General features: G+C 35.2%; 1 protein-coding gene across 1 annotated transcript in view; it reads left to right on the plus strand.

Moving 5' to 3' along the window:
• PPARG (peroxisome proliferator activated receptor gamma) overlaps positions 1–21,308 on the plus strand; it is a 63,045-nt gene extending 41,737 nt beyond the window's left edge. Inside the window, exons 5-7 of the mRNA XM_074835957.1 lie at positions 5,880–6,079; positions 10,275–10,725; positions 17,996–21,308. Coding sequence (XP_074692058.1) covers positions 5,880–6,079; positions 10,275–10,725; positions 17,996–18,243 — 899 coding nt within the window. The 3' untranslated portion in view covers positions 18,244–21,308. The remainder of the gene's footprint in view (positions 1–5,879; positions 6,080–10,274; positions 10,726–17,995) is intronic.
• The last annotated feature ends 393 nt before the right edge of the window (positions 21,309–21,701 follow it).

Below are 21,701 nucleotides of genomic sequence, written 5' to 3' on the forward strand. Positions count from 1 at the left end.
TGCCTGACTTCTTCCTGACTTTTGTCTCAGTTGCCTGAAAATGACAAGGACTTCACCAAAAGGACACTACTAGACTAGTACCACAAAATTGAATTTAGCCCCAAATTTTGCTTGCAATATGCTAATAAACATTAAACAGAATCTGCTGCAACTAATATAATATTTTAAAAATATATTCTAAACATTAAAAAAAATATTTGAAAACTATCCTTTTGCCTATCAAATTATGATAGGAATATATTTTAGGCTCCTGTTCACCTTATGTTTAGGAAACTTTGTTCTCATAATTCATGAATTACATCAGAAATCTTCCAAGACATGTATTTTCATGAAATAAGGACAGTGTTTAAAAGTGGATCATGAGAAACCCACTGCTGTTAATAAATCCTAAAACCACACATTTAGAAAGAAAGAAAGAAACACATGCAGAAATGATAGATTGCTAATAAATGTACAATCCATACAAAAATAAAGATGCATAACCAACTTTACCCCAAGCACAGTTTTCACACACTAAGCACGTGGAAATATTATGAGATTCCTGAGAGATTTCATTATTGCCCAATTATTTTATGTAAAGGTCTGATATTATGATGGCAGGCAACAAGATACACCCTGAGGATTTCTATAGTACAAAACCCAGTAAGATCTCATTTCCATTCTTAGCGAAGTCAGTTTGTGTATTTAGAAGACTTGGTCCCATCATCTGCTACGTGCAAACTCTACGAGTGTTGGTGGCTGTTCTGCTGAACTGATAGACATGTGAGCTGGTAGCTGGCAATCCCGCTCAAGGGGGTTGTTCAAACAAGGATGGGTTTTAGGCCAGTAAGAGATAATCCCCGCTAAACCGCTTTGATTAGCTAATCACCTAGTGCCATTCTTTGATAAAAATGGGTAGTTTGGACCGATTTGACATTGATGTAATAGCTTTTTGTGCTATGAGTAATCTTGGTTTGTTATATCTAACTGAATTCTGAATGCAGCCTGCAAGCATTCAATAATGGATGTTCATGCTTATAACCTGGTTTACCATATAACAACATATGTGCTAATTTTCTTTCAAAGTAATCTCATAATTTTAAACAGACTTGCTATATAATTCAGTGTTACCTTTGGCAGTAGTACTCATTTCTTTTGTTGTTTGTGGGTTGTTTTTTTTTTCCTTTTTCATTTACACAGAAGGAATTTTAAATAATCTTTTTTAAAAAAGAAACCAGGAATCTGATCTTCGTAGAAAAATTATCATCGTAAGGCCACATGCCAAACCTACACCAAATATTCCTTAAAAATATATAGCAGATTGCTATGCAGCTTTAATCATGTATCATTTGATAGAGTCTTCTTCCGTGTCTTTGGGCTTTAACTCCAAAATAGATTATACATAAGGGTGCTTGTATTCATAAGTTTTAGCACAGTGAAGACAACGCTCTGATTTAACATTAATGTTCACAAAGTTTTTTGATTGTAAATATAAAAATTATACAAATTCTCAAACACATGGAAGCAAAAAATTAGATATGACTCCAACAAGGAAGAGTGCTGAAACCAATAGCAAAGTAATAAATAATATTTGGGTTTTATAGCACTTTTCATGCCGAGATCTCAAAGCACTTTTCAGGAAAATAAGTGTCATCATTATAAGCAAAATAAAAATAAATGATAAGTGAAAGAAGGCATCTACTCTAGAACTATTAACAGCAAATGAAATGTTAACGGTACGATGAACTCCAATGCAATCTGTAAATTAATGGAAATAACTTTATATGAGAAGCACTGGAGCTTGTAACACATGCCTACTTTGCAAAGGTAATTTGGTATCCTTTGTTGGGGATAGATAAGCACACCAGAAACGTGATTCTGGAACACCCTTAGTCAATCTCATTTTCCATTAAAAAAATAAATACAATGTAAGTTGTCATTTATTCTAAATTCTACACCGGTGCTATTGTAAACTTTTAACAGAGAACTATCAAAAATATGTTGTTTAGCAATACCAAATTGCTAGCACAAATACTGTAATTTACTTTCCAAGAGACTCTTGCATAGGAAACAAGAGAGACTGCACAGAAATCAGGGTATAGGATAAGGGGCGTATTCAGAAAATATAGTATACATACTACGCTGTCATTTTATACTCAAAACTCAAAGTAAGCCTATTTTATACTGGCAGTATCAGTGCAGCAGCAGATAGATACAGTTATGTGGAAAACTGCCATAAGTTTTTTTTTAAAAAAGAAATAATCCCCCTCAATTCTGTCAAACTTACTTGAAAAAAAACAGGCACTAGTCTATTCACCCATGTATGAATTTCTAGCAAGACGTTTGTTACCAGTCTAGTTTCTGTTCTTCAAAAGAATACAATTGTACAGCTTAGTCAGTTGTTCCCTAATGACAAAACAATGTCTGTTTTGAAGATCCCTGATCTTTTCAATAAAATCTCTAGATTAAATGATTCTATTTCGATAATCAGTGTCACAGCTAGTATATACATTGTGGTATATCATTGAGAATGTTCTAGTAGATACTTGATTGGGAGGGCAGGGAAGGGGGGGAAAGGTGGAAAAAAGAAAACAAATTCCTATTGTTTTTAACGCCTTGGGGAAGTGTATAAACTATTTTAAAGCTAAGTTAATATTAAAACATAGGAAGGGGAAGCAATAGCAATATACTGTCCCCCTTTTTAATCACTGGTTTGTAAAAATAACCTTGATGAAAGGGAGTCTTATGCCAGTGAGATTCCAGATTATAAACTTGCTTTTGCAAACCCCAACTCTCAAGAATAGGCCCCCAACAGAATCACGTCTCACGCTGACGTTCAGTCAAGCTCTGTTTCCATAACACTTAGACTTAGTATGCTTACAGAATGAGTTTATAGAATCACATCGGGCTGTTAGGGATGCATAATTTATCGTAAACATATTATAAAGATATTATATATAACATTATGAATGTATTCCATTTAAAATGTCAAAATACTTTACAAATAGGATTTATCATAACAAAACATTTTTCTGGCCCAAAGCACCTAGATCCTGATATGATTGTGAAATCTCTCAAAGGACGTGTTCCTTAGCGTTCCTAAGTATTTCTTACTATGTGTTAAGAAGTCTTCAGGTCATCATAAATTGCACTCCATATATTTCTGGAAGTGATCAGCCTTTTATAGACATGGGCAACCCTGATCTCTCTTTTTTATTAACAGCCCTTTGTATGAGGCTAATATCTGCCTTGCCTTCTTTCCAGATTAAAAGGTCCACTGCAATAGTCTGAGAAGTCTTGCTAGATTTCAACTTAGCTCTTCATTTGCAAATTCTTCCTCAAAAAAAGATGGTGAGAAGTTGAATTTGTTGGCAAGAACCCAATCAGAAGCATCAATGTATCACAAGATTTTTTTTCCATTGATGAAGCTACTGCAAAGTGCACGTTTGAAAATTGGACAAATTAATCATAAAACATAGTCCTATGAATGTCACAGATTTAATATTGAATTAATATTAAATCTGAAACCAGGTTTAGTGAAGAACATAATAGCTTTTAATGAAAATATGAAAAGTCTAGGCGCACTGTTCAATATGCACTTTTATTTAACCTTTTATTTTTTTATTTTTTATTTTATTTAACACTTTTATTAGCTATATTATTAACACTTTCTTGACCCCACATTTTAGTTATACGTGCTGTCCCTACTTACAATATGTATGTAATAATATATTTTAGCTTTATTATGTTGATGACAGTTTGATTCTTTTTATTGAATCAGTCCTTAAGTATCAGAAAAAGAAAATCTGTAAATGCTATGAAATATTCTCAGTGAGTTTTCACTCTATTTACTGCATTAAATACTCATACTTCATTCATTTCACATCTTCAAGAATGTCTAAAATGCAGATATTATATTTTGGGTTTAATGTTATCAACATCTATAATTTTTTTAAAAAAAAACTCAAAGGATTTGTGTTAACTACAAATAAGAATTTTTGAATAATGAGAGAATCCATTTTAACTGCAAAATGAAAATACCAAAATAATCTTGATTCACAGTGTTCATGGAAGCGTATGTAGCTGAATTAATACCTTTGTAGTTATGCTGAGTTTTTTCATCTTTTTATTTAGGTTACACTAAGTAGAAATATGAAATCTCCTTTTGTTTTATATCAACTTTTTATACATCACTAACTTTACCATATGTTCATCCATTCACATTATTTCTTTACAGAATGGTGTCAGTCTCTTTGAGCCATTATAGTATGTCACAGAAACTAATATGAAGTTAATAATTTTTCAAGTATTTTGCTCTCAGAAGAAAGGAAGGCAGCGATATCTCCCTGAAAACTATTATTAGTAGATGATTGAGAATACTTAGTGTTTCCCATGAGAGACAAAAAAAATACATATGCCATGGTATATATGATCCAAACCAAATATCAGTTGGCAATTATTCAAAATTTTCCATAGGAAAAAATGATTAGCAACAGACATTTTCAGGGCGGGGGGGGGGGGAGGGGGGATGACGGAATAGAATATGTTAATTTGTACCTATTGAACTAGATTTCCTTTCATGGTGATTTTTATTCTTACATGTTAACTCCAAGAATACCCAAGCAAACATGAAATATATGACATGCATCACTCAGACGAAGTTTGCTGAAAGAGAAATGTAGTACAGTTGTAAAAATAAACAACCTTGTTTCTACAGCCATGAAATAAGACAACTGATCAATAAATATAATATACAATAAATGGGGTTTTTTATGTTTTCTGGCACAATTATTTATTCTTGAAAAAAAGTGTCATTTTTATCCATCAGCACACTGCAAGCAAACTTACAAAAGGAAAGTGGCTGGTTGTTTCCAAAATAAATGTCCCTGGTATAATAATTCATATGTATGATCTTAACAGCACTTTTACTTTATCTGGGGAAGACACTAATCGCTGAAAAAATATTTATAATATTTCTATCTCCTCCTAAGGCCAAAATGCAAACCTTTATTTCTTCCTTCCATTATTTGTTTTGATGCTCTTTTGTTCTGTTTTGGTTTTGTAAAATAAAATAAATACTCTTTACTGAAATATCATATAATAAATCAGCCTTATTCTTGATGGCTCATTTGGAATATTTTCCCAGTCAGTCCCCATATGAATAAATAGTGTCTTGGCTAGTAAGTACGTAGGTGTAACAGGGGGTTCACAGCCTGCCTTAAGTTGGTATTGAGTAATTGTGAGATCATATGACTAGGTAGAACCATCTCCTGTTCTTTCAATACTGCATGCACATAGAGTTATCATGAAGAACTGAGCCTTTTCTGGCTTTTTTATTCCCTGCACAACCTTCTCATTCATTAATTCTTTTGGTAACGTTTTATAGCATTTGCTACATTAAGTTCTGCTGAACTATTTAGGAATTTATTTCTGCAAGCCATGTGAGTGTTTTGTTTCTAAACAAATGAAGAATCTGAGATCCATATGGTGATTTGCCCAAAACAATACAAGGCTGAAAGGTGGTTCCTAACCTAAGCCAGCAGAATTTTCATATCTTAAAGATTCTTTACGTTTTATTTAGATTGGAGGTAGAATCAGTGGTTTTCACCAACTCTGTCAGGTGAGCTGACAACAGGTTTACATTTCCAAGCAAGATATTGTAATCTTACTGTTTGGGCACAGAGTATTTCCTCTTTGAGAGTTGTTTGTTTACATTTTTTTAAGGCACTTGAGCTGTTTTGCCTGTATTACTGGAGAAAATAATCTTTTTTTTTACTTGCTTAAGTACTGTTTTAAGAAAAACTTCAAGGGCTCATAACAAAAGGTGACATAAAAAGCTATACAGATATGCTTTTTTAGGTGCAACTATAGCCATAGTAATTTCTTGTCATCTTCTTCAGCCATCAGGTTTGGGCGAATGCCACAAGCGGAGAAGGAGAAGCTCTTGGCAGAGATTTCAAGCGACATCGACCAGTTAAACCCTGAATCTGCTGATCTACGAGCGCTTGCCAAGCATTTGTATGACTCATACATAAAGTCCTTCCCTCTGACCAAAGCCAAGGCGAGGGCGATCTTGACAGGAAAGACGACAGACAAATCAGTTAGTTCCCTCTGGTTTTTTTTTTCTTTCTTTTGAGTAAATGATTTACTACATCGACAACACATCTTTTTTAAAAAAAAACTTTGCTGTTGGCAGTTACATATTTCAAGCTGTGTCTGAAACACAGGAAATGTTTTTAGATAGGATAAGTAAACATTATTTGAAAAAACTCCAAGTTCACCTAATAAAATACTTGAAACCAGGACAAGAATTTGAAGGTCATCTTAACCTTTTTGTACTCTCTGATCCACTCTTCCCGTTTTCATTCTCCTTCACCAAAGGTTATCTTCCACACTATCTGTTTAAGGTGGCTATCTAGCTGTCAGGAATTGGTTGCTATACTAGTTGGGCATCCTTACCTTAGCATATTATCAGTACTAGCAGTACCCAAAGGAATATTCTTTTTCGTAAGTGTCAAATGATTCCCAGTATCAACACCATCACTAGCCTTAACTATGGTGCTTATTCTTATGATGATCTGAGGACTTCCTGCATTTGACTGGGTTATCTTGGATCAGGTCAGTACCCTGTGTTGGTGCAATTTGATTTTTAGGAGAATGTACAACAAAATCTTTGAAAAGTAAGGAATAGAGATATGTGTATTTGGGGGTTGCTTTGGAAACTCCACTGACAATACACAACAATCTTCTGTATCAGTGAGGAGGATAAATAAGATCTGATAATTATGGTAGGTTTTAAATTTTGTCATTATTTTAATACCTAAAGAGCAAAACAGTCTTCCAAAACTTGTAACTCTTGGTTTGATATATTTTCTAGAACCATCGACAGAAATTTTGTCTGGATTACAACAGAGACTGTATTTTATTTTCTTTAATAATTTCAAAAACAGGAAAGAATTTGGAGGTATTTTATGCTTTCTTTCTTTAAAGGCAGTTAAAAATCATAATTTAAATATTGTCTCTAATTTGGTTGTGCCCCTCACATCAAAACTTCAGATATGGCGGTCACTTACAATTTGAGTAACTTTTCATCATGGAGTATATAAAGTTTGAACGAGCATAAGTTTGTTTATTCTGCGGAAAGCTGATACGCTAAGTCCACTTGAGGGTCATCGCTTTTTCCAAATCTTTCCACAGTTCCCTCTCTATATCAGGAACATACGTTACTGGGAAAGAATTAATAGAGCAATTTAGTTTTTTAAGTGTGTTCTTAATAACTATGTACTTGCATTGGGAAACAGAAGTGGGGTGTTTAATTCTATGCCTTGTTTACCCCTCTTCATCCTAAAAATATCACCAGGAGGCCCGCTCCTTTTTTCTGCAGCTGCCCACTGTGCCTACTCTGGAAGGTGACGGAAGCTTGGGCAGGGTTACCTATGATGCTCTCATCTTCTGTTTTTCCAGACGTGTGTTTAGAAATCTGGGAAGTTTGTTTCTGAGGTCTCAAGTGCATCCACAAATCCTACTTTTCTTCTGTAACATTCTATGAAGTTGTCATAGAAATCTGTTGGTGTGTGGTTTGCTGTGCTGGGTACTCAGCAAACTTCTGGGCTTGTGCAACTTGGTCATGTCTGAAAGTTACACTAATGCAATACTCATGCAGTAAATATATAGTATGCCATCAATGACGTTCTCCTTTTTTATTGAAAGTTTTAAAACTTTGACAGATTAGAATATAGCAATAAAACAATAAACATAGAATTTAGCTTTTCATTGCTGCAAATTTTCACGCCATTTAAAAAAAAAAAAAGAACGCTAGAAGAGTGACACGCAATATTTAATGGTTACAACTTGTATCTTATTTGAACTGTAATGGACTTTGTGCTCTGGAACATCAAACTGTTTACAATAGGCATAATGTAAATTTATGTTATTTTTTAATTGCTATATCATGTGCCTTAACTGAAAGTGTTTGGATATGCTAAGTGAGTGTGTCAAAACTGAATAACTCATCCTCTTCTGGGATATACAGTGCTCATTTGACATAAGATTCTACTCACAGAGTTCATCTGAATCTTTATATTCAAAATTTCTGTAGCTATTTTGAACTCTTTCTTGATTTTAAATTTTCTAATGTCAGTAGGTCAGTGGCATAGCATAGGCTTTCTAAAGCACATGTACGTGCACAGAATAGATGACTTTTTCCTGTACTTGGTGCTCTCACTTAAGATTTTCTAGAAAGAAAAGAAAGCAATGACCTCCTAGTACTAAAACATGCATTTTAAAAGCCTCCTCTACAGTATTGTTATTCCACTGTTTCACATAAGCGTGCATATGCATCTGTACAGATATGTATAAAATGGTTTTTCTGCCGCCAAAATAGCATTACATCTTGAAAAATACCTTACCCTCCAGGCTTTTCTCAGTGCAGTGTGTTTATTTTTTCAGTTTCACACTGAAATTCTAGTGCAATTGGAAAAATAGTGTCATACCTCACACTCTATTTAACTGAGTCTCATGGTCAGAGCTCTGTTTGCCTGTGGTTACTGTGGAGGTGACAGCACTAGTTTCATTGGTCTCGTAAGCAGCAGAACATTGATTTAACTAAACCATTTTGAAAGCTGAATTCCTTTTGTATGGATACCATTACTTCAGTTCACAGATAGACCTCTGTTTTCCAAGCAGCTGTATCAGTCATAGACAAAACTGTCAGCTGTCTCCTCTCCCTCTCTTCCTAGTGAAAGCGGGTCAGAGCTTTGTGTTCGACTTAGCCTGAAACAGATGACCGAACATTTTCACAATCTCCATCTGCAGAACTATGGGAGGTGGGAGTAGTAACCTCTAGCTGGTGGGTACTGATGAGCATCTGTGGGCAATATCCTCTTCAGAAAGCACCACCACACTCTAAAGAAAGTAGCTATTTTCATTTTTTAAAATTCCGCAATAATTTGCAACTGAATAGACTTCAAAACTGGTTTAATCAAATAGGAATAGAATTTTAGGAGTTTCCAGAAGCTGATTCTGTGGGAGAGGACTGCTGACTACTATAGGAAGGCTTTGGTTCTTTTTGAATCTGTTTTGCAGTATATAGTGAATATAAAACCATGAGAGTGAACACCCATCTGAATAAGGCATTAGAATCTGTAATCATAAGGGATCCTAAATTAAAAAATGCATTTCTCTAGTCTGATTGTTGGTGTAAACTCCTTATATTTTAATTAATTAATCAAATATATTAATCAACCTGTTAATATCATAGATATTTGTTCAGTGCAGCAATGAACTATTTGGCCATTTATCCTCTAAGGAAAAGATTCTTCAGATAAATTCAAGAAATCCTCACTTAACCACTTCTTTAAAACCAGGAGCTTCTTCTGCATATTCCGAAGCAGATTGTTTCCAGACCCTAACGAAAGTTTTCCTGGCACTACTTTTTCTAATCTGCTTTCAAAATTGATTTATTCCAGTTGAGTTTATTTCACAGTCAGACGCGTTCTTGTGTTCTGAATTGTGCTGCTGTAGTTTGTGTCATGCTATCTGTGTTTTCTTTCCCATTGACAAGGTATTTGAGTTTAAATATATCCTCACTCTGTTATTTTTAAAGGAATTAACAGCAAAAGGTTAAATTTATCAGATAATCAATACCATAAAGTTGATATTACTTGCAGTATTTCCTAGAAGGACAGAACCTGGAAGGAACATGATAGTATATGAAATAATCAAACCATGAATATACTCTGTCTTTCTACAAAAAAGAAGTTATATCATCAGACGTGCAAACATGTCACTGTACACTTGCTAGATTCTGTTTTATAGAAGCCGTTAAAATTCAGGTAATGGGAGTAACATTTTAATCTTTTGTTAATAAGCATTCCAAACTTCAAATTCAAGTATTACAGAACTCTGTAAAATAAACAAACAAAAATACCAAACAAAATAATCACAGGTAAAAATCATGGATATTTTAAAGTCGTGTTCGTTACCCCCCTTCCCCAATTATTACAAAAAGTATCAGCCAAAGTCCTATTTTTAGAATGTGGATTCACAGAACATATGAGAAGTCCTTAAGAACTACTTGTCCTTTCTGTAAATCATTTTAACATTGTGAGGATATTTGCTTTAATAGGTTTATGAAGATTTAACCTTTTTGGGTCAACTGCCCTTGATACATTCCTCATAGATTTCTAAGTGTTTCCTGATGAGTTGTACCTCTGTATGCTACTTCAGTTGCTCAGGAGTTAAATGTTCTTAGAAAGGGTATTCGAAAGTAAATTGTCTTTTCCTCTTATTTTTAGCCATTTGTTATTTATGACATGAACTCTTTAATGATGGGAGAAGATCAGATCAAGTGCAAGCACGTGTCACCGCTGCAGGAGGAGAACAAAGAGGTAGCGATTCGCATCTTCCAGCGATGTCAGTTTCGCTCAGTGGAGGCGGTGCAGGAGATTACAGAATTTGCCAAGAACATTCCAGGTTTTGTGAATCTTGACCTGAATGATCAAGTAACTCTCCTGAAATATGGGGTCCATGAGATCATATATACTCTCCTGGCTTCTCTGATGAATAAAGATGGGGTTCTTATATCTGATGGACAAGGATTCATGACACGGGAGTTTCTGAAGAGCCTGAGAAAACCTTTTTGTGACTTTATGGAACCCAAGTTTGAGTTTGCTGTGAAGTTCAATGCACTGGAATTAGATGACAGCGACCTGGCAATATTTATAGCTGTCATTATACTAAGTGGAGGTAAGTGCTGTCTTATTTAATACAATATTTTCTATAATAGAATTGACACTTTTAATTCCTGTCCAAACAGGAAAGTGCTCAGCACTACAGGATGGGTGTGAGTTTATTTACACATAGTTTTTTATTAATTTTCAGCTTACTTGATGTTGTTTGCCCCTTTTTCAGTTTCAGGCAGAAACTGAAAATGTAAATGACCTGATATTAATGATGGAGCTGGAAATGCCTGCTGAATCAGCAGTTCATTTAGTTAGAAAACAAAATCAGGACTATCTTTCTGAAAACAGGAAGGGTGGAATTTCACTGGCAAGAGTTTCTAAAAGTTAAAATTCTGCATGAGGGTTTTTTAAACCTGCAATTAGATTGTGTGGCTTGCTAATTGTACACAAATAGCTTTGACTCCATAACAATTTCAAAATATATGTGGCATCTGGCTTACAGGGTTGTTACGGTGTTTTTTTATTGTTGTTGTTTTTTCATTTGTGCAAGGTTTTGTTTACCTTTGGGGGAAGGGAGAATGCATTTCTCAAGAAAACGATGGTCTCCCAATGCCTGAGAAAAATAGTCTGCTCTGTTCAGATTTCCTGAGATGCTCCGTTTGTATTAATCTCTATGCATTATGCTTTGAGGAAAGCATGAATCTGAAAGCCCAGGTAGCAGTCTACATACATTCTAACACTTAATTAAAAAAACCACTGAATTTTCAGCTTCTTTGAAGACAGTATGTTCTATCTGATTCTGAGGTGATGTAGCTATTCAATTTTGTGAATTAGTGGCTGCTACGCAGATTATAGTTCACTTGGAAACCTTTCCCCTGAGAATCTGAGATATCACATATGCATTTCAGGTCAGACTGAAGATCTTTTACTTTGGCCGATACTATCAAGTTAGTGATGTTGCACAAAGAAAATTTTACCCTACTGATTTGTGTGTGTTTTGGCTTAGAATGGTACTGCAGATATCAATGGGAGGAATGTGCTGAATGCTCTGAATTTGGATCCTCCACAGAGCAACGCAGAGTATTTTGTTATTAAATTATGTTGAAGCAATCAAACACAACAACCACATGCTATTGTTCTAAAAACATTCTGTTGAGAGTGCATTGTTATGTACAGCTTCATTTAAAATCACTTGCTATTACTTCTGGCATTGTGTTTCATTCAGTAAAAATGTGGTATCACAATATGGTTTATTAGACTAACTAAATCCACTTCAAACAAATACAGTACCCAGAAGACATTTTCTTGTGCAAACCTTTGAACACAATGATCCCTGAGGACTCTGAATTAATTCAGGAAGGGAAAATACGTTACTGGTATATTTTTGGTTGGCTTTGATGGGGGAGGAAAAATTATACAAGCCTATTAGAGCACTACAAAAAACATGCCAATATTTTGCATTTTCTAATATAATGAAATTTGACAGATGAGAAACAGGCCTCTCAAAATCCACTCCTAATTGAAAAAAGGAAACTTGCTATCTGCAAAGCTAGGTCTGCTATGCTTCAGTGAGGTTTGGGTTACATTAGAGGAAATAGGTATGATGTAACTAATCTTACATTTTAGGTCTCAGGAGGACAGAAAAAAATTGACTATGTTGAACCACATTTATCAACAAGCCTTTTTTTTAAGAATAATTTGTAAACAGAGATCTGTAAAGAACTACTGAATTTTAATAGTGCTTAAATAACTCTGAAGCAAATCCATATAAATATATAAATCCATATAAATATAAATATAAATCTGTCCTTTCTAGGAAAATCCATTAATTTCTTTATAACAAAGGTCTCTCACTATCTTTATTGAGAATTTTTTTGTTTCAAAACTTTTTTTTGTTTCAAAAAAGCATGATAGTTATTTGTAAAAACTGAGTTTGTATCTTGAAAACAATTAAGCTTTGCTGCCAGTTAGAGAATACTGTAATGTTTAAGTCACTTCAAGAAATCCTGTGTACAAATATCTTAAAAAGAAAAACAGTTTGTGAAATAAAAGAAGATCCTAGCCAAACGCTTTAATTCTAAGTGAATCTGTGACAATCTGTCATTGCCTGGAGAAGTTATGCTAGTTCTGCTGGCTCCACGGGTGCTATCTCTTATGCAGCTCTAAAAAGAAGAGAGAAGGGAAAGAGAAAGATAATTCCAGCTGGAACATTACATGTAGAAAGCTTTTCATTGTGAAGTAACTGTTTGGAATTTGCCACAAATCCTATAAAACAGTTCAGCCTTTTGATATCAAAACAGTTGCTTTTGCATTATATGTAAAAAGCTAAAATGCCCATAGAACAATAATAAGAAGCTGACAAATTAATAGCAACAAAATGAAAGTACTCCCACTTCCACAGTCAATCATTTTATTGTTTCTGAGCTGCTCAGTGCGGCCTCACTCTGTCTCAGTGATTCAAAATGTTACTCCGAACTCATTATTACAAAGCTGAAGGCTTGTTCTTAATGTTGGTATATTGTGCTTTAAAACAATGTTGTAAGTGGCAAACGAATTCTAGTATTCTGAATTTAATGCTGACGAGACAGACTGTGTGTGTGAGCAGTAGGATATCAGCTTGTTTTTACAAAAGAAATGCTTTATGCCGTTAACAGCAATGCCAGACTCTCATTACAACATTCTTTTACTTATGGTAACTTTGAAAAATACACCTCAGTAAAATGAGATTTTGAAAACTTTTTTCAATGAGATATTCTTCCTCCCTGTTGTATTCCTCTGTGCCTCTCAGCCAGTAGTAAGTGCCATGGTATACATGTTAAAGAACTTGAAACATCTTTAAAAATATTATATATACCTGAGCTGAAATTGTAGTCTATCGTAAGAAGAAGGTTTAAGGAGAACAAGTTGGATGCCTGTGTTTGGGCAGGAAAGCTAATAGCCCAAGACTTATTGGGATAATCCACATTTACAAACAGAGCAAACTCACGCAACAGGTAGTTAAATAAAAACAAAGCTCAAAAGGTAATTTTGTAACATGTTTACATATCATGGATGGACTTGAACATTTGCATATTATCTTCTGCAGTGTTTGGATATAGTGGTGTTTGGGAAGCGTAGCAGGGTATACCTGTAAAGAGCCAGACTCTGCTAGTCAACATGCAGCCAAACTAGTATTTGCATTCAGAAATGTTTCTACATTCACTTTTTCTGTTTTCTGAGTGCATTCTTTACAGTAGATTTTGAGCTGTGAATAACTGCAGCTTGTTTAAACACTTCAATAATTTTGCTGCAATCTGAGGTTTTTTTGAATTTGAATTTTTATCACCAGATTTTTGAAGTTTTATCACCAAGAAATAGTTCATATTTGACTGCCACACAAATCCTGCTCTAGCAAACCTGTTAGAACAAAGAAATGCTTCATAATCAGACCAAGAACTGCAGATAATCACTGTGGGCTTTGAACCAAAATCCTAGTGACTACAATACATGTGACAGTCTCAGAAGAAGAACCTCAAACTGCTGAATCATATCTGCTTCAGCAAAAGAAGTAGCACAGTTGCTCAGTCAGCCATTTTGCCTGATTTATCATATTACTATTTTAGAATGTGTATTTAAATGCAAAATGCACTTACTCAAAGATATGAAAATATAAAGGTATATGTAAAGGCATGCAGCTGGCAATGTCATATGTGAGGAACAGAAGAAAATTATAATCACTGTTAGGAACAGGAAGGAATCCAAATCCGTAAGTAAATAAGCAGACAAAATATTTTTCCCTGAGATACCGTAGAACATCAATTTACACAAAGTCACACTGTTGAGTCTCAAAACTAAGGGGCTATGAGCCTTTCGCAGTCACTGTAAACATTTTCTTACTTAGAAGAGCTCCCTGCAGAATTTTCAAACCCAATGAATCAGCTGTATGACAATGAATGAAAACCTAAAGAAAAACTGAATAAAGAAAAGTGATAATAAAAAGAGAAATGTAGTACTCTCTTGGCATAGTCTGAATGGATAAAAGACACGTCACAAATACCACATAAAAAACCTAAACTTCAATCAACAGTCTTCTGTATCAGAGAGGTTTAAAAGTGGTGTCCAATTCACTTTTAGTTATCTCTCACCTTAATCATTTCACCTCTCTTTCCTTTGGCCTTCTGTAACCTAATTTCATTGTATCATAAGAATGTCCTGCTACAACCATTTCACAGAATCACAGAATCAACTAGGTTGGAAAGGACCCTGAAGATCATCCAGTCCAACCATTAACCTAGCACTGCCAGTTCCCATCTACACCATATCTCTCAGCGCTATATCGACCCAACTCTTAAACACCTCCAGGGTGTTTTTTGTCTTTTTTGGTTTTGTTTTTGTCTTTCAGTTCCTTCATCAGTTCCCTTTGCAGTTTTCTCTGTGAGCTACCAAACAGCAATCCCGTTGTACTTAGCCTCTTCAAAGGCCTCCACCACAGTCCCACATCTAGTTTACTCCCATTTCTGCTTCTTCCTATTCTCTACCTAAATTTTCCTCAAAGTTTACTGTTGATTGTTTCCTTTGTATTTTTTTCTACAAGCCACATCTATCTGGAACTTTTTACTGCACAAAATACACCTTTTGGTACAGTAAACCAATGAGTCTGGAGCATATATATTTAAGAGCATCTTAACAACTTGAAACACACCATAATACCAGTATGTTAAAACTTTTGCCTCTTATTTCCTTTTTTTCTGAATTAGATAAGTTTCTTGGAACAGAAAGAGCATTTTTCTCTGTAAGAAATTTTTACTGAGAAAGTATAGCAAACTGTCAACACCCAAAAAATAATGTCTATATCCTGAAGTTCTCATTCATGAAAAATCTCTCTTGCCTTCAATGGGAATTTTCCTTCCTCTTGAATTGGCTTATTTAAAAATAACATCTCATGATCTCCTAGGCTTTTGTCATAGTCATCTTTTCTGACTCTAGTTCCACTGGGTCATTATAAAACCATTAGACTGGGTTTTTCAAAGGAGCTTAAGGATTTTAGGCACTTAAGTCTCACTGAACTTCAGCTGACCTCGGGCACCCGAATTCAGGGGGCTCCTTGGTAAGTTCCGGACTCAGTACTGCTCTCCTGGGTTTGCCTCCTGGACTCTGAAGTTGCGCTGGGGAGCACAGTGTTTGAATTTGGTTTCACTTCTGAAAAACTCACACCCTAAAAATTCCCACCATAAAAGAAGCAGGGGGCAAAAGGAGATTAATCTCAGAGGAAATCAAGGCCACAGTCTTTGTGCTTTTTGATTTTTTATATCACTGTACACTGAGTCATACCCAGCTAGTTCAGAGTTCATCTGCAACACAGAAGTAAAATTTAAAGCTATCGCAACCCAAAGACAAAATTATTAACAGCTTTTTGAAGTACTGAAATTTGGGAACTTTCTGAAAACTATAAAGTAGGTAACTAGATTTTGCGACACATGCAATGCATTTAGGCAGTCTAAAATTTATAAAAAAATCTCTAAGTATCTTTAAAAAATTACTTGATAATATTGCCAAAGGAAATTAATAAAAAGGAGCTGTTTGTTTAGAGACAATTTTCTGCTTGCAGATACTTACAGACTTTCTGAACCATACTTTACGGTATTATCAGTTGAATGGTGTAAGTAAGCGATCTCTGCAAGACAAGCACAGCTTATGAGCGTGAAATATGAAATGGAAAAAGTGGCCAAATAGGTCACCGAGTCCAGTCACCTACAACAGAAAGCAGTCACTTCATAAAACCCCCATCAAACAAATATCAAGCTCCATATTCAAATTTGCCATTACTCCTTTTTCTGAAAAACTATCCCCAAACCTCACCTCTTTGAGAGTTAACTGTATTTTCCTAATCAGTGACCTACACGTAATCATGGCTTGTGTATACTCATTTGTTTTCATTCCAACTTTGCCTTTTAGTTTACACTGCAATTTTTTCTCCGTGAAGTAAAACCCCAATGTATTTATAAGAGCTTTGTTTTCTCTCTCAGCCTTTTTTCCTAGTACACAACACAAGCCAAGCTGAGTTAGTAGAAGTGGATGCACAGAAAGGTTACTAAGGTCACAGGAAATAACAGCCTATTTTTTAAATTTTTAATATAGATCAACCTCTTGTCCTTTCTGAAATGGAAATATTGCCTTAGAGAAGTAATTTAAGGCTAGCTATAGGCACTGCTTTTTATTGATCAACCTATGAAATTACTTTCATACCTACACAGCAAATATTATTTAAATTATTGACTGCTTTTTTCATGGAGTATTCTGATAATCAGGATGCATTACCCAGTATAAAGCAGTTTAGCAGTAACAAATTACTGGTGGTGATTGTCATATGTGAGGATTTAATAATGTTAAGCAACTTTTTTATCTTTCATGGCTGTAGAATTAAATACTTTATTACCTCAAGTTAGAAAGCAAATGTTACAAATTATGTTAAATAATAATTGCAACCACTTAAGAAGGTATTTGGGGACAGTTAGAAACAACGGAACAGCTATTAGTATGAAAGATAGTAATGGTTAAACAAGAAAGATTTTCATTCTTGCTGAAGAATAAGATATGCCAAAGATAATCCTGGACTCTCGCAGCTGTGGCAGTGCAAGTAGCTGACTTTGGTTGTAAACATCCATCCCAGATTCCTCCATATGGAGGAGAACTCCCTGTTGGCATGAGCCCAGAAAAGGCATTTTCTGCACAAGCCACATCTATCAGTCCTCCACCGCCATAAGCATCTGTGGCTAAACTGATGAGCTGATGCTAAAAGCTATCATGAGACTTCTTAACAGCAACTGGAACTTGAGTGTGGAAAAGAACTGAACCTGTGATTTTTAAATCTCCTAGGTTAGTATGACTGCAGAAGTTGAATTTATGGCTTTTTTTTACTTTTTGATAGGTTAGCATCCACCTTAGCAGGAAACATTTCTAATGGTAGCAACTACGTGCAAATCCATCTGAGTATATGTTGATTTTCCAAAAGTGAATTACCTGATACAGATTGTTTATCGTCCAACTATATCTCGCTCTCCCTTTCCATAATCACTCCCAGTTTATTGTGGAAAATGCACTGTAGTACTGTGTAAGCCTGTGTCTGTATCTGCACCACACAAATGCTTGAGCTGTTTCTTACGCTAGTTCTAAAACTTCATTGAGCAAATTCTAGTAAAATCTTACAAATAAATACAATAAGAAATTCTCAAACAGTTCTCAGGAAGTTCCATATGTAAATGCTTAATATACTAAGAAATCTTTAAGAAATTAATACATGAGATCAATGTTTCCATATTCTTCATAAACTTACAACTCCCAATTTTTTTTCCTAGATCGCCCAGGTTTGTTAAATGTGAAGCCCATTGAAGATATACAAGACAATCTGTTGCAAGCTTTGGAGCTCCAGCTAAAGCTGAATCATCCAGAATCATCACAGCTGTTTGCAAAGTTGCTTCAGAAAATGACGGACCTCAGACAGATTGTAACGGAACATGTGCAGCTGTTGCAAATAATAAAGAAAACGGAGACAGATATGAGTCTTCATCCACTCCTACAAGAAATCTATAAAGACTTATATTAATGACCATAGTAGTTCTAATCCGCTGACATAATGTATGTTCTTCAGATTGCACTATTTCTTTGAGGGAAAACTTTGCATACCTAAGAAATTACTGTGAAACAGCATTTAAAAAGAGAGAGCTTAGTATAGTAGATCTATTTTATGCATATTGTTTATAAAGACACATTTACAATTTACTTTTAATATTAAAAATATCTATATCATGAAATTGTTGGCAGTATTTTCAGAATTAATTTTTTAAACTATCTTATTTCTTAAAATTGCTTGTCCAGTATGATTGATGCTTCACTGAAGTTGGTTAAGCATGCAGTTAAATTTTCAACTTAAAAATAAAAATCTTTCTCCTTAAACATTTCTAGGGAAACGTTTTAAGTATTATGTTTGATTTTGTGCTCCCAAGGCAGCAGCAAAATAACAATAAAATTCAATCACAGATTTGTGTAACTTCCTATGAGAGCTTAAAAGGCAAAAGTTAGAAGTGTCAAGTCTGACAATATTTGTGCCTACCGTAACACAATTTTATGCTGGCAGAGGTAAAGAGGTCTTCGTGTAAGTAAGAATTAGGCCCACCATTTGTGGGTAAACCAAAAACTAGATGCCATTTCAAGAATTAATTAAGGAAGGAACATGCACTGCTCATCACCCTGCGGAAGCAGAGTCTTTCCCATCGCCCCGCCCGCGCGAGGCCGGTGGAGCAGCCGCCTGCGCGGAGGGGCCGTGCAGCTGCCCCCGCCACGGCCCCCGAGGCACGTGCCACAGCAGCGAGTGCTAGTGCACCCTGCAGCCCCTCTGCTGAGCCTGTGCTTGGAGTCGGTTCGTACAAAACACTTGGCCTGAGACCTTCCCAAATTATTGGACGAACTATCATTGAACAGCATATTCAGATAAAAATGTCATGGAAAATTGGAATAGCGTGACGACTCCTAAACGAAAGCAAGGTTTGAATTCATTCTTTGAAACATAAACCTGTAACGGAAACCCTACTATGTTAGTTTGACTTGAGCTATCATTGTTTATCACTGGGAACAAGAATGCTTTGAGATGTTCACTGCTGTTAAGATTGTTAATTTTCTTATACGTGTTGCCCTGTAATGTCACCTAAGATTTCCACTGGGAGCAAAGCATAGGAGAGTAAATAAATTTCACAGAAGGTAAATTTACTCACACTATCTTCTTTTGGTATTCTCAGTAGTGATGTGAGATTCCCTTAGATTCACATTTAGCCTGCCCACATTTACTGTTTGTGAATGGGACCCTGACAAAGTCAAGCAGGTGTGATACACACTGGTGGACCAGAAGAGGGAATGTTAGAAAAAAAAAGCCACTAATTGTCACATATATATTGAAGTAAGGAGCAGTCCTCAGTGAATATCCTTGGTTTCCTCACCATGTCCACCTTTTATCTACGTAGCAAAAAGTGTGCCTTAAACTTAGTGAGACAAGTTCAGTGGACCAAGAGGTAACGTTAAGTGAGTAGACTGGATTTTCAGGGAGTATAAATTGGCCTTACTCCCAAAGTAGACCTCGAAAATCTAAGTTGCTGCAAATTGTGCAATAAAGATGCTGACGGAGGCAAATATTAAAATAAATCCTTAAGGTTGTGCCTTCCACACCTGAAAATGTTTCCTGCTATTTATTTCAGATAACCTCTGGGCCTATGGTCAGTAGTAAGCATTATGCCCACCACGAAGTTTGGAGAATTGGATCATTCAGCCTCAAGGTTTAAAACCCACAGGTGAAATTGCGCTGAGGTGAAGTCAGTATGAGGCTAAAGTGAACAGCTTTGATCTTCACTAAGTTTGCAGTGAGATCATTTCACATAACTTAGAAACGATTGCCCTAAAGCAAATGGAATATTACATGTGAATGCCCAAGATCGCATGTTTCCTGTGTATTTCAGGATAGACACATTGTGCTAGCTGAGCATCAGATTCTGACAGGGATTACTTGCACGCTATTTTGTGGTTGTTACAATTCAAAAGAAAATATTCTCTCTCTTCTTGTTTTAAGTTGTTTTCCACTGGACCATGGCCATCTGAAATTTTGCCATCTGTCACTTAGTGGGAGAACCTCTATTTAATTGCAGAGTTCATCGCCTCCTGTAGGAGGATGTATCAAAGATTAACTGGCACTGAGATGGACCACAGCTCCAACACCGAATTCCTATAATAGTAACACACAGCAAAAACTATTAATCTGAGCCTGCATTTCTTATACAATCCAATTTCACATTGGCTTCACTAGAAAAGAGTTCAGAATTAGTTTTAAATAAAGAATTCTAGGGCATGTTCTTATGTAAGTAATATTAAAAATTATTTGAAAAGGACAGTGGAAGAGATGCACTGACAATGAAATTAAGTTCATTACTTTGTTACAGGAAAAAATTTTGTGTAGCAAGAAGCACATTAACTCAAAGAGCTTAATTCTACTTTATTGCAAGTGGTAATATTTTTGAAAGTAGCAGTCTAGCAGCGACAGTGTTTAAGCCATTCTGTCCAATATGGACATATACAATCCATATATTTTGAGAATGGTAGCATAATCACAGTCATAATGGTCTAAGGATAAAAGAGAAGACAATTTTGCAGGAACAGGTGTTATCCTCTATTAGGATGAAGGGACTGAATGTCCCAAAGCCTATACTTTTCTTTCAACTGTATAAGCTGCTCTAATAAAATATATTGTTCTCCCTACATCCTGTCTTCTCTTACATTTTGATAATTATTCATCATGTTTTCCTCAAGCCATGGAAAATGTTAATTTTTATGTGAATTACTAATCACAGAAATGTTCTGATTTGAAATGGTTACATCATGGTTAGGAAGTTTTGCCTAAAATACTTTTCTACGAGAATAGGTCTTAAGGGAAAAATGTTCATTTAGTGGACAATTGCTATGTACTTATTTAGAACAAATGACTGTTATGAGGATATGAAAACATTTTCTCAAAAAATAGCATTTTCTCTTGTGAATTATATTCAGAATTTTGATCTAATTGTAAATACTTTCTGTTTCTATGGGACTTTATTTATTAAAAACAAAAAACTTGCTAATGGGAGTTTATAAGTAGGTTGTAATATTTTCAGACTCTCTAGAGTTTCGGTTAGAATAGGCCATGCCATAAATGAAGAATTTGGGTTTTGATCTTCAGTGCTACTAAAAACATTTAACAACTCAAAAATAGAAACAGTCGGCGGGTATATGCCTTCCTTTGAAGAACTTAATTTTGCTTGTGTTTTACTGTCCTTCCTTAGTCATCTGTTCACTACATCGTAACATCTTCAGAGATGATGCGCTGAGTGGGCTACTGGTACATTACCACAGGTTTTAAAACTTCTGAGCTGTTATTCTACATTGTATTTTACACTGATCTGCTTTTTCAGTAGAAAAATGCTGGAGGTAAATCATGTCCAGAGAAGGTAATTCGGTATACCTGCGCATATCCAGCAACTATCTGCC

Source organism: Strix aluco, chromosome 11, assembly GCF_031877795.1.
Source record: "Strix aluco isolate bStrAlu1 chromosome 11, bStrAlu1.hap1, whole genome shotgun sequence".
NCBI classification, from domain to species: Eukaryota; Metazoa; Chordata; class Aves; order Strigiformes; family Strigidae; genus Strix; species Strix aluco.